The sequence below is a fragment of the Mus musculus genome, chromosome 5 (assembly GCF_000001635.26).
Source record: "Mus musculus strain C57BL/6J chromosome 5, GRCm38.p6 C57BL/6J".
Taxonomy (NCBI): Eukaryota; Metazoa; Chordata; class Mammalia; order Rodentia; family Muridae; genus Mus; species Mus musculus.
Window position 1 is genome coordinate 150,430,836 of NC_000071.6, and position 14,209 is coordinate 150,445,044.

The following is a 14,209-nucleotide window of genomic DNA, read 5'->3' on the forward strand; positions in this document are numbered from 1 at the left end:
GCCGGTGACATGACTCAGCAGGTAAAGGGACTTGCCCAGAAAGTCTCTCAACACGAGTTCAAATCCCCAGGGTCCCCATAAAGATAGAAAGAAAGAAAGAGCGGAGTCCACAAAGTTGTATACAGACCTCCACACGTGCGCTGCCGTGGCATGCGCGCCCATGGATTCACATCATCATCATGCATGATAATTAATTAATTCTCACTAATTGAAAAAATCAAAAGCAAATCCCCACAAATCAGTTATTTTTGAGTAAATACAGAAGTTTTAATATGCTTCTTCTAGTTAATTACTAAGCTACTACAGTTTAAATATATATATATATATATATATATATATATATATAGGAATATAATATATTACTATATATTATATTAGCCATTATAATATATTATTATGTTATATACTATAATATATTATAAAACATATGAATATAATTAATACATTATATATGTATATGTATGTTGTATATATGTGTATATATACATACACACACACATATATATGTATATATATGGCTGGAGAGATGGCTCGGCAGCTAAAAGCACTGCTGCTCTTCCGGAAGACTCAAGTTCAATTCTCATCACCAAAATCAGGTGGCTCACAACTCTCTGTGCCTCCATCTCCCGGAAGACCTGGCGCCCTCTCCTGGCCTCTGTGAGCACTGCATTTATGGTACATATGTACACACAGGTACACATGCCTAAACATGATTAAAAATAATAATGTAATTTTAAATAGAATACACTTTTATCTTGTGAGTTAGAACTCCTTGTGTGTCTTTTAACACAAAACGGCAGCCATGTGTTTAACGTCAGTATGTTTTGTTTTAGGGCATTCGGGCCACTTTGGTGCCACGAAGACATCACACCCAAAAACCAGAACTCCAAGAGTGCTGAGCAACTCTCTAATTTCCTGCGTCACGTTGTCTCTGTGTTTAAGGATTCCAGATCAGGTACCTCACCCTGCCCGCCAGTGTTCTCTCATGGAGCTCACAATACATCATACCCTGCCAAACTTCAGCTAACAGCAATAAGAGTTATTCCTTTTTGTCCATATTCATGTGACAACCAAACATGTCAAAAGGCCTCCGGTACCCCACCAAAAAAAAAAAATTACTATTTTCACTGGGTCTTCTATTCTTGTCTGTCTCCTTAGAGAGAAGAAACAACTTAGTGACCCCGAACAATTGTGTCTTTAGGTTGCCTTTTCTTTCCCACCTCCTCAGGGGGGTTTCTGACTCCTAAGATCTTGCTTTGACAAGACCAGTCAGGTGATATTTGCAGCCTTCCCTGAAGTGTCTGCGTTTCCGGATCTGTGCATCGGCAGAGCAAACACTTTGGCACAGGGTCTTGGATGTCTTTAGAATTGGTTAGATGCATCTCTATCTTTTTCCTACTTAAAAACGTATTTCTAAAAACACCTCTCTACAAAAAGAAGTAAGCCGGGCATGGCAGCTTGTCCTGTAATCCGGCAGTCTGAGGCAAGAGGACTGTTTCATGTACATAGTGAATCCCAGGCTACCCTGAACTACAATGTGTAAGATCCTTTCTCAACCAAAGGGAAGGAGGAGAGGAAGGCCACTATTCTATATATACTTACATGTAAAAAAAAAAAAACAGTTCAGGGGCTGAAGAAACAGCTCAGTCGGTAAAGTGCCCAGCACTGGGTGTCTGGCAAGAATGCACCTGCAACCCCAGCACTCAGAGAAAAGGGCAGGTAGCTCTCCAGAGCTCACTGGGCAGCCAGTCTGGCTGAAATGGGCCAACTCCAGGTTCAGTGAGAGACACTGTCTCCAAAAGTAAGGAGAGAGCACCACTGAGGAAGACACCTGGCATCAACATGTGGGCTCCAAGTGTGTGCCTGTACATACATGTATATGTCAACATACAGACACATATGAAAGCAAAAGAACAATAGGCGGCTGATAGAAGGATAGTATTAAAAAATAATGCGTGTGTGTACGCCGACTGTGTGCCTGACATGGTGCTTAATTCTTGTAACCTCCCTGAGAGAGACGGCCTGTTACTCACGAGTCAAAGAGAGGGATGTGGGCTCTTAGAAAGCCTGTCTTTCCCAGAGTCACAAGCCCCCTGATTCAGAGCCAGGACCATTCTGTCTCAAAGATTCTACCTCTTCCTATACTTCCCATGATTCATACATTTCTTTTTATTTTGAAATGGCTTGATGTTCTGTTATTTCATTGTCTGCTTGTTTATAGATTGTTTTCCTTCATTTTTAATTTTTTTGTGTGTCTGGCTGTTTTGCCTGCATGTGTGTATGTGCACCACTTGCATGCAGTGCCTGTGGAGACCAGAAGAGGGCAGCAGATTTCCTGGAACTGGAATTACAAGTGGTTGTGAGCCTCCATGTGGGTGCGGGAACTGAACCCAGGTCCTCTGGAAAGAGCAGCAAGTGCTCTTAACCAATGAGCCATCTTTCTAGGGCCTTATATTAGGCACTTGTAGGCACTTTCACGGTGCCTAAGGCCTGGCACATGCTAGGCAAGCAAGCCCTTTATTACTGAGCTAGATCCACACCCTGTTTGTTTCTTAGGCAGAGTCAAATGCAGGGTAGGGGGATGGGGGACTGTTAGCTTGTTCTAACTCTCCTAGTCTCCTCGTGACTTGGGTGCACCAGTGTGAAGTACCAGGGCTTGCCCTTCGTTCTTCTGGCCACAGGTTTCCATCTGGAGCAGCATCTGAGCGAGGTTGCGCTGCAAACTGCTCTTGCAAGCTCTTCCAGGCACTATGCAGGCCGGTCTTTCCAGATCTTCCGGGCCCTCAAACAACCTCTATCAGCGCATGCCCTGTCTGACCTCCTGTCCAGATTGGTGGAGGTGATCGGAGAGCATGGTGATGAGATTCAGGTACGGAAGTGAGTGACCACTTATGTGCCCCTCCGTGACGTCGTAGCACTCCCCGGAAGTCCATAGAAGGTGCTTTAACCCTCAAAACCACAATTAATTAATTAATTAATTAATATTTTAGCAGTTAGCCTGTAGCCTAGTCAACCAAACAGGTTCCAGGACAGTCAGAGAAACACGGCCAGGAGGGATGGGGGTTGGGGGAGGGGAGCAAGGAGAAGCTAATCCTTATTATTTCCAAAAGTCACCCCCAGGGAACTGTTTCTACAAACTCAGCATAGGTGATCACATTTTGTGACAAAGGCATCCTTTCAGTGTGTGTTGTCTGGTGGCAGGAGTGGTGGGTTTTCTATGGTGGATGGCAAGGGGTTGGTTTGTATTGGATGGGGTTGTTTTGTGACATTTGGGTCTTTGTACCCTCTGCTGAGGACTCAGTTACACAGTGTGTCCAGTCAGGGCAGGGATCCGCGCTGTCGTACCTAAACCAAGCTCTGCCCTTCCCTGTCCGGATTATCTCTAAGTTGATCTGGAGACAGGACAGGGACAGAGAGTCATGCTAAAGACCCCGTAGGTGGAGCTCAGAGCCTTGGGGGCTGAGCAGGTTAGACCCAAGGGTACTGCGTGGCTGATAGCTAAGGCCAGCCCTCTGCACACCTGGCTCTCTCCCTTCCGGCCATCAGAAGTTCCAGTCAGTTACACAGGGACACCGATCCCCTGACCTCACCTTGTTTCCTAATCTCTAGCTTCCACACATTGTCCCTCAGTGGCTCTCCCTTCCCTTCAGCAGGGTGCCACTCACCCTGTGCCTGCTCACACACACACCCCACCCCTGCCCTGCTGTGTTTTTAATCCCCTTGAGGTTGCCCAACTTGGGGAAATTAATCCTTATGGTTACTAACTACCTCCTATGCAGTGTAATTCCCCAAGCAAGATTTATAATCCGATCTGAGACTTTGTAAACGAATGCCGCCATGACTATCTGACTTTCAGAAATCGAGAGTTTGCCTGAGGTTAGTTCATCCTCAGGAAGTTAGCAGCTCCGAATGCTGTCTCTGTGTGCTCCACAGGGATATGTGATGGAAGCGCTCCTGACCCTGGAGGCCGCTGTGGATAACTTGTCGGACTGCTTGAAGAACAGTGACCTCTTCACAGTGTTATCTCGGTGAGAATCAGATGACTGGTGTGTGCATATCAGATGTGCATATCAGATATACTGTACTGAGTGTTGGAGAAAGAACAGGTGTAGGTTTTAAAATCTACTTAGGGCCTAAAAAGTGTACTTGATATTTTCTTTTATTAAGAAAAAAATTTTTAGATTAAAATTTTTTAATTAAATTTTTTAATTCAAATTTTAGATTTAAATTTTTTTAGATTTTTAATGTATGAATGTGCATCACCCAAGTGACTGGGAGTTACAGGTTGGTGTGAGCCATGAAGGCAGCTCAGGGAATTGAACCCAGGGCCTCAGCAAGAGCAGTAGTACTCTTAACCCCTGAGCCACCCTTTGTTATTTTCTTAAATTTAAACAAGTAAAGGGGTTGTTATCACAGATACACACATATACTCATTATATGTGTATCTTAAAACATGGTCCCAACACCTAAATGGTAGCTCATAACCATATTTAATTCCAATCCCAGGACATCTATCTGATGCACACATCTAGTTTTTGAAGGCACCAGGAACACATGCAATACACATTCATACATGCAAGCAAAACTCATACATATAAAAATAAAAAATAATTTTAAAAAGAAATTTTCTTTCTCTGCCCTAGCCTGAAACTCACTATGTAGAACAGGCTGACTCAGAGATCTCCATGCCTCTACCTCCTGGGAGGGGTGTGGGGGTGAGTGGTAAAGGCATGAGCTACTACACCTGCCTATTTTATTTTATTGTTTATTTTTTGCTTTGTTTGTTTGTTTGTTTGTTTGTTTGTTTTTTCAAGACATGGTTTCTCTCTGTAGCCCTGGCTGTCCTGGAACTCACTCTGTAGACCAGGCTGCCCTCGAACTCACAGAGATCCACCTGCCTCTGCTTCCCAAGCTCTGGGATTAAAGGTGTGCCCCACCACTGCCAGCATATTTTATTATCTTTAAATTGAACAATTTTTATACATTTAGTGTGATCACTAATACTATATGAACCCGTATCTCTAAATCTGTAAAAGTTTAATAGGTAAAGCTAGGTCTATTGCCTGATACCTCTAATCCTAGCACTGAGGCTGAGGCCAGCCTGGGCTGCACAGAGAGGTTGGGGAAGGAGGGAGGGAGGGAGGGAGGGAGGGAGGGAGGGAGGGAGGGAGGGAGGGAGGGAGGGAGGGAGGGGGAGAGGAGGAGGTAGGGAGGGAGCCAAACAAACTGCTGATAAAGAGTTTGATGTTTTCAGTATGAGTGCAGTTAAAAGAAAGATCTCTGGAAGCTCAGGCCAGTCTGATCAGTATAATAAATTCTGAGTTGTCAAGGATTGCATAGTGAGACCCTGCCTCAGATGTGGGGGGGGGGGGGGGGGGGGCAGGAAAATCAAATTTTCTAAGTGTAAAAATATTTCCTTTGCAGTGTGTACTTACCTTCTTCCTTCTTGACAACATTCTGTTCTAAGTTAAGAGGAGAAAAATTTTGTGTTTGCTTGGTTGCTGGTCTGTCTTATTTTATAATTCTTCCCATCCAAATTCAAACAGAATGCATATGAAAGCTCGCTACATCTCTGGAGTTTTAAGATTTTCCATTATTGAAAGTTTGTATTGGGTGTCTGTTTTTGGAGATTGTTCTTGCTAAGGTTTATTTCCCATAGCCTTAACTTAAAAGCCATTTAAGTAGAAAGTAGATGCCCCGCCCCCGCCCCATCCAAGTACTAACCAGGTCTGGCCCTGCTTAGCCCCAATTAGGGTGGTGGTCTCTAGGGATTCTCCCCCATAGCTGCTTCTCAGAGCACAAGAGCGCCAGCTCTTCAGTGGTACCCACTGGCATTCCGCTGATTTCACTTCTGTTTGTACCTAGTTCTTCATCGCCAGACCTAAGCTCCAGCAGTAAACTGACAGCGAGCAGGAAAAGCACCGGACAGCTGAACGTCAATCCCGGGACTCCTGGCAGCGGCGGAGGCGGCGGCGGCAGCGGCAACACCACGACTGCAGAGCGAAGCCGGCACCAGAGAAGCTTCTCTGTGCCCAAGAAGTTCGGTGTCGTTGACCGATCCTCAGACCCGCCTCGGAGCGCCACCCTGGACAGAATTCAAGCTTGTACCCAACAAGGCCTTTCCTCAAAAACCAGAAGCAATTCCTCCCTGAAGGAGAGCCTCACGGACCCGTCCCACGTAAGCCACCCCACCAACCTGCTGGCCACCATTTTCTGGGTCACGGTGGCCCTGATGGAGTCTGATTTTGAGTTTGAATACCTGATGGCCTTACGGCTCTTGAACCGACTGCTGGCACATATGCCGCTGGAGAAAGCTGAGAACCGAGAAAAGCTGGAGAAACTCCAGGCGCAGCTCAAGTGGGCGGACTTCCCAGGGCTACAGCAGCTGCTCCTGAAGGGATTCACCTCTCTCACCACCACAGACCTGACCCTGCAGCTTTTCAGCTTGCTGACATCAGTGTCCAAAGTCCCCATGGTGGACTCGTCCCAAGCTATTGGTAAGGCCAGCGCCACACTGCCTGTAGACCTGTTGGTGGCTGCATTCAGCTTTAGAGAAACAAGCTAATACCATATGTCTATGTCTACAGTATTAAATACTGGCAATCGAGTAACAGGAACAGCAATTTTGTGTGTGTGTGTGTGTGTGTGTGTGTGTGTGTGTGTGTGTGTGTGTGTGTGTGTATGCGTGTGTGCTCTCGCATGTGTATTCATATATGTGTGTTCATGATTTCGGGTCAAACTGCAAACATTGTCAACTGAGTTCCTTGCTCTTGTAAATTTCTTTCCTAATTCCCAAATCTTGTTTTTCTCTTCCCTTCTCTGTCCTCTTGAAAAGATTGCATTGGCTTTTTATTGTTCTGAATTAAGCAAAATCAACACACCAGCTTTTTAATACCATGGCAAGTGACTAAGAATGCATTTCACTAATTAGGTTTTAACAGCCATGCTGAGCAATAATTTTTTGAAAGGTCTTTGCTGTTGCATGACTAAGGCTTAAATATATTTTTGGCTTTTTTTTTTTTTTTTGGTTTTTGGTTGTTTTTTTGTTTTGTTTTGTTTTGAGACAGGGTTTCTCTGTGTAGCCCTGGCTGTCCTGGAACTCACTTTGTAGACCAGGCTGGCCTCGAACTCAGAAATCCGCCTGCCTCTGCCTCCCAAGTGCTGGGATTAAAGGCGTGCGCCACCACGCCCGGCTATTTGTGTTTGTTTTTTAAGATAGGGTCACTACATAGCTGTGGTTGTCCCAGAACTCACTATGTAGACCAGGCTGGTCTTGAACTCACAGAGATCTGCCTGCCCTTGCCTCCCAAGTTGCTAGAATTAAAGGAGTATGCTACCACATCCAGCTTACATTTTTATTTTTACAGAATCTTAAACGGATGCTTCAGCTCAGGTCAGTCTATGTCAGTAAGATCTGTGTGAGTTCTCCTTGCACACAAACAGGTGACGATCCTATGTTGAAATCTCAAGTGTACTCCAGTGTCTCCTGTAGTCCGTGTCTTTTGGTTGTGTTTTTCATAGATTTCTTTATCAGATCATCTTTACCCTCCTCCACAAAACTGATGGTTTAGCTGACAGAGCTTGCTTAGCTTATACAAAGCCTTAGATTCAATTTTTAGTACCACATACAACCAAGTATGGAGGTACACACCTATAAACCCAGCATTCTAGAAGTGGAGGCAGGCAGGTCAGAACTTCAAGGTCACCCTTAATGATGATTCTGGCCTGTGTGAAACCCTGCCTCAAACAACTCTAACAACCACAAGACCAATTTCACATAGCCTTCGAACAAAATAAAATCAGTATATTCCTTCCCACTGTTAACCAGTCACAGCATAATACTCAGCTATTGCCACTGTGTCTTCTCTCATCCAGGATTTCCGCTGAATGTCTTGTGTCTCCTGCCTCAACTGATCCAGCATTTTGAAAATCCCAATCAGTTCTGTAAGGATATAGCTGAAAGGATCGCTCAGGTATGCCTTAGGACCGTCAGAGAGTCTCCGCGCCAGGTGGAAGTGGCTGGTTTGAAGGAGGCAGTAGTTGTCTCAAAACTTGATATCACTCATAATGGGCATCTCTCGGTAGGCTGTTACAAATTGGCTTTTTAAATTTTGTTTGCATTATTAAGAAAAGCAAGTGGGAGCCGAATGGTGGTACAGTGCACACCGTTGATCCCAGCATTCGGGAGGCAGAGACAGGTGCATCTCTAAGTTCAGGGCCAGTCTGGTCTATAGAGTGAGTTCCAGGGCTACACAAAGAAGACCTATCTCAAAAGAAGAAGGAAGGAAGGAAGGAAGGAAGGAAGGAAGGAAGGAAGGAAGGAAGGAAGGAAGGAAGGAAGGAAGGAAGTGGGGAGGCAGGGAGAGGCAGATGGTAGCTGTTGAGAAGGCTCAGCAGGTAAAGGTGCTTGCTGCCAAGCTTGCCGACCAGAATCCATCCTGGAATCCACATCTAGGCAAAGTTAATGAACACGAAGCAAGTGGAAAGATTTGTGAGGGAAAGTGTGTACTAGTGAATGACTCGATGAAGCATCTCCGTCGCTACCCAAAAGCATATGGGCTCTTCTCCAGACGATCAGGACTTAGAATGTTTGCTAACGTCCCTTCCCGTCCATTGGAAACGCTCTAAATTGGTCTGCTTCTCTTCAAAGGTTTGCTTGGAAGAAAAAAACCCTAAACTTTCCAACCTGGCTCACGTCATGACCCTTTACAAAACACACAGCTACACAAGGGACTGCGCCACATGGGTCAACGTGGTCTGTCGCTACCTTCATGAAGCCTATGCCGACATCACCTTGAACATGGTCACCTACCTGGCAGAGGTAATTGTTGACGCTAAGGATAACATCAGTTTAACATCCATGGTTCACATGAGTATAGAGCTTTGACAGTAAGTGTCGTGCCTTGTGCTGGGAGACCAAGGTCTCCAAATGCTAATGGATTCATTTTAAATCCTCACAACACATCAGTGAGTGGGGTATTCTGTGAAGAAGCTGAGGCTGGGCTCTGTTAACTCATGAGCTGTAAGTTCAAGATAACTGACCCTAGATCCATCGGCCTCCCTTCCCATCAGCATGGCTGGGATAAACTTGATCCTAGCCTGGCATGAGAGCACACATCTGTAATCCCAGAGGTAAGAGGTGGGAGTGGGGAATGGCAGTCAGATCTCATCAAGAACTTAGTATGTCGCTAGGCATGTTAGTAATTGATTGTTCTAAACTAATTAACAAATTATAATCTAGACAGAAAATATCATTGCCTCTTGTCTGTACAACTAGAAGCATGTGTGTTTCTAGCACAATCCTTACAAACTCTTACTCTGAGCTTCTGTACCATGGATGTGAGATGTCTGTAGCATTTTACAAGGCAGACGATCTCATGTATAGCACCTCCAAGTGACCAGCATTTTAAACACCCCTCCTACACAGCACTCTTGCTTCCAATAATCCCCTGGTCATACCTTTTCCTGCAAGCAAACTCACCCTTCTCTCAGCACCCAGACAGTATGAGGAAAACCACCACATATACCCTGCTACCAAAGCAGGGGACATACAGCACCCATCCTGAGGGGGTAATGAGTAAGATGACCATGTAGGAGATTTTGTCTAGAACGTTTACCATAAACATTTTAAAAGTACAAATTGGATGCGGTGTGTACATATAGTAGAATAATATTCTGTCTTCAAAAGGAAAAAGTTATGAAGCCAGAGAGATGGCTCAGTGGTTAAGAGCACTGACTGCTCTTGCAGAGGACCTGGGTTCAAATCCCAGAGTCCACATGGCAGCTTACAGCCATCTATAACTCCAGTTCCTGGGGATCTGATGTCTCCTTGCATGGGATCTGAGCTCACATGCGACAGACATGTATGCACATACATACATTCATACATGCAAAACACTCAAATGTAGGAAATAAATCTAAAAAAATTTTAATAGATGCATAAATTGTACTGTTCAGCCATTAGCCCAAAACTGTCAGCAGCCTTGCTATGACGACCTCTCCGGCTTCCTGCCCTGTGGAGTCTATCAACTTCTGTTCTATTTCTTTCCTTCATTCAGGTCCTGGCCTTGCCCTTGCACACACACAGACTTGTATTGCTCTGCTCTGTCTGCTTGATATTTACTTTGTGTGTATAAATACTTGATATTTACGCATGAACGTGACACTCCACTTAACACTTCCCTGTCCCATTGCTTACATTTGTGATTTGTTTGTGCGGATGGCCCTGTTGCCACATTATCAAGGGACACTTGGTGATGTGTCAAGTGGTCACTCACTTTTTAACCAAGATTTACTATTTCGTTTTAATTGTGGGGGGAGGGGAGGCAGGTGAGTTCTGTACCTGCAGAGGCCAAAGCAGGGGATCAGATCCCTGGACCTGGAGTTACAGGGGGCTGTGAGCAATCTAACATGGGTTCCGGGCATCAAACCCTGCACCTCTGCAAGAGCAGGGTGTGCTCTTAACCACTGGGCTGTCTCTCCAGTCCAATCATGGCTTTGTATTAAAAAGCACTTTATGAAATAGTATTGTATGGTCTCATTTCCTAAAGTAGAAGTACCCCATCAAAGGGCGTGGCTATGTGGGTGCTCTTAGCTCTATACATTTGGGGACTCGGTCTTCACAAAGGCTTTCTCAATCTACAACATTAGAGATGATCTGTAAATATTTTTGTTTTCCCCAGTGCCCACTGAATTTTGCTATTCTATGTGTCCTTTTGCATAATGATCTGTTTACACTTTTGCACTGTTTTCTTTGTGTGTTCTCTTGTTTTGTTTTTATATCTTCTTTCCAGTCGATGTAGTCATTTTTCCCACACAATAGATTAATGTAGCTCTCTGCTTTCTCGTGTGTGTAGACTGCTCAGTTACCTCTTCTGATGTGCGATTTCAACGTCTACCTGCATGGTTTCTGTCAGTTCTTTGCAGTAAATCTGAACAGTGAACTTTTAAAATAAAGCTTTTTAAAAGTATCCTTATTTTTATGTGTTAAAGGTACTTGGGCATGTAGTACCTTCACAAGCCACAAGAGGGCGTCAGGAGCTCTTGATTAGAATTGACAGTTGTGAGCTACCATGTGGGTCCAAGGAAACGAACCCAGGTCCTCTGGAAGAGCAGCCAGTACTTTTTTTTGAGATAGGGTTTCTCTGTGTAGCCCTGGCTGTCCTGGGACTCACTTTGTAGACCAGGCTGGCCTCGAACTCAGAAATCCACCTACCTCTGCCTCCCGAGTATATGGCTAACTGAGGAATAAGCGATTAATGATTTTAAATCTGTTTTGCGTAAGCAGATTGAGCTTGTTATAATTTTTCCTCACAGGGATAGGAGAATAAAGGGATAGGCCATATATTTCGTTAGTGGATCTAGGATAATAGAGATTCGGATTATTCCGTAACCCGGCTGAGCAGCCAGTACTTTTAACTGCTGAGCCCTTACACTATCTTTTGACTTCATAGGCACCTGCATGTATGCAGTGCACATAAATTCACATAGGCACACACATACACATAAATACATAGCTCTTTTAAAAGGCTTTATGGAGATTGCAGAGGTGTTAAGGAGTTAAGAACACTGGCTGCTCTTCCAGAGGGTCAAAGTTTGAATCTTAGCACCTATATGGCAGTTCACAGCCTAACTCCAGTTCCAAGAAATCAGATACCCTCTTCTGGCCTCCGTAGGCACTGCAAGCATGTGGTATATAGACTTATACACAAGCCGGACCCCCATACATAAAAATAAATAAATAAGTATAAAAGTAACTTTTACTCGCCTGATGTAATTGTTGTCTCTGAGGCATACTGTCTCCACCTGCTAACCTTCCTGGTCCTGGAAGCCTCTAGCCTCCATACAATCTTATCTAGGCCTAGAGTGTTTTCAGCCTCTGAGACTTGCTCCTGAATAAGCTCCCCCTTTCTTGTTCTTTCAAATTGATCTCTGGTGGGCTGGTTCAACTCAGCTGTTCTGACTTAAACTCCTCTCCCAGCTGACTGATTCAATCTGGCTTCTCAGTTTCTCCTGAATGACCTCATGCTAACTTTGGCAATATGTTCTAATCTTTTGGCTCATTCTCATTCTCTGGCTCTCTCTTTTTCTCCCTCTAACCTGTCTCTGTACAACTGTCCCAGTAACACTGGCTCTGCCTCCCCCTCCCCCTCCCCCTCCCCCTCCTCCTCTTTCTTCTCTTCTCCACACTGCTCTCTCTCTCTCTTTTTTTTAAAGATTTATTTATTTATTATTTATTTATTATATGGTATTTACAGACACCCCAGAAGAGGGCATTGGATCCCGTTACAGATGGTTGTGAGCCACCATGTGGTTGCTGGGAATTGAACTCAGAACCTCTGGAAGAGCAGTCAGTGCTCTTAACCGCTAGGCCATCTCTCCAGCCCCCTGCACTGCTCTCTCTTAAATAGCTTCCCTTTTTACTTAACCAATAGTTTTAAGTCACGGAACAAGGTTTACACAATGGCCTGTTATCATGAGAATTCACCTAGACCTTCAGAATTTAGCTTTACAATACATAGCAACAGACTAAACCTCAATAACATAGTGAAACAATATCTCAAAACAAAAACAAACAAGAAATATAGACCTTTTTAGTTTCCTTGGTCTCCAATGCTAAATTATCTAATTGACATCTTTAATGATATATGAAATATTTCTTTATTTCATTAACCAATTCTGAATATTCTCAATTCCTAACCTTTGCCAAGTTGATGAGCAGCAAATTATATCTTTAAATTTATAATTTCAATAGTGCCCCATGGTTTTCCTTTTGAGGTTTATTTTCTGATTTTTTTCCCTACTATTTGAATTCTATGTTTATAATTCCAGACCTCCCTGGAACTGCCTTCATTATCATCTATTCAATAACTATGATTTTGGCCTGGAGTGGTTACATGCGCCTTTAATCCCAGCCCTTGGAAGGCAGAGGCAGGAGGATCTCTGTGATTTAGAGGCCAGCCAGTACTTCAGAGCTTTCAAAAAACAAAACAAGAGAAGACAGAAATGGCTAGGGGGTTTGTTTCCTGTCCTAAGCACACTGCAGTGATAGGGGTGTGGGGAAAGCTTGGGTACTTCTCCAATGGCTAGGGGTCCTGTTTCCCGCCCTAAGCACACTGTGGTGATTGACAGGGGTGTGGGAAAGCCTGGGTACTTCTCCAATGGCTAGGGGTTCTGTTTCCCGCCCTAAGCACACTGTGGTGATTGACAGGGGTGTGGGAAAGCCTGGGTACTTCTCCAATGGCTAGGGGTCCTGTTTCCGGCCCTAAGCACACTGTGGTGATTGACAGGGGTGTGGGAAAGCCTGGGTACTTCTCCAATGGCTAGGGGTTCTGTTTCCCGCCCTAAGCACACTGTGGTGATTGACAGGGGTGTGGGAAAGCCTGGGTACTTCTCCAATGGCTAGGGGTCCTGTTTCCGGTCCTAAGCACACTGTGGTGATTGACAGGGGTGTGGGAAAGCCTGGGTACTTCTCCAATGGCTAGGGGTTCTGTTTCCCGCCCTAAGCACACTGTGGTGATTGACAGGGGTGTGGGAAAGCCTGGGTACTTCTCCAATGGCTAGGGGTCCTGTTTCCGGTCCTAAGCACACTGTGGTGATTGACAGGGGTGTGGGAAAGCCTGGGTACTTCTCCAATGGCTAGGGGTCCTGTTTCCCGCCCTAAGCACACTGTGGTGATTGACAGGGGTGTGGGAAAGCCTGGGTACTTCTCCAATGGCTAGGGGTCCTGTTTCCGGTCCTAAGCACACTGTGGTGATTGACAGGGGTGTGGGAAAGCCTGGGTACTTCTCCAATGGCTAGGGGTTCTGTTTCCCGCCCTAAGCACACTGTGGTGATTGACAGGGGTGTGGGAAAGCCTGGGTACTTCTCCAATGGCTAGGGGTCCTGTTTCCGGTCCTAAGCACACTGTGGTGATTGACAGGGGTGTGGGAAAGCCTGGGTACTTCTCCAATGGCTAGGGGTCCTGTTTCCGGTCCTAAGCACACTGTGGTGATTGACAGGGGTGTGGGAAAGCCTGGGTACTTCTCCAATGGCTAGGGGTCCTGTTTCCGGTCCTAAGCACACTGTGGTGATTGACAGGGGTGTGGGAAAGCCTGGGTACTTCTCCAATGGCTAGGGGTCCTGTTTCCGGTCCTAAGCACACTGTGGTGATTGACAGGGGTGTGGGAAAGCCTGGGGACTTCTCCAATGGCTAGGGGTTCTGTTTCCC

The 14,209-nt window shown here is 45.1% G+C and overlaps 1 protein-coding gene across 11 annotated transcripts in view; it reads left to right on the forward strand.

Moving 5' to 3' along the window:
• Fry (FRY microtubule binding protein) overlaps positions 1 to 14,209 on the forward strand; it is a 379,136-nt gene that overhangs the window by 312,218 nt on the left and 52,709 nt on the right. For all 11 annotated transcript variants that reach the window (XM_006504932.3, XM_006504933.3, XM_030254574.1 and 8 more), the window contains 6 exons: positions 834 to 955; positions 2,682 to 2,869; positions 3,934 to 4,028; positions 5,866 to 6,497; positions 7,876 to 7,973; positions 8,651 to 8,821. In XM_006504932.3, the coding sequence (XP_006504995.1) occupies positions 834 to 955; positions 2,682 to 2,869; positions 3,934 to 4,028; positions 5,866 to 6,497; positions 7,876 to 7,973; positions 8,651 to 8,821 (1,306 nt within the window). The remainder of the gene's footprint in view (positions 1 to 833; positions 956 to 2,681; positions 2,870 to 3,933; positions 4,029 to 5,865; positions 6,498 to 7,875; positions 7,974 to 8,650; positions 8,822 to 14,209) is intronic.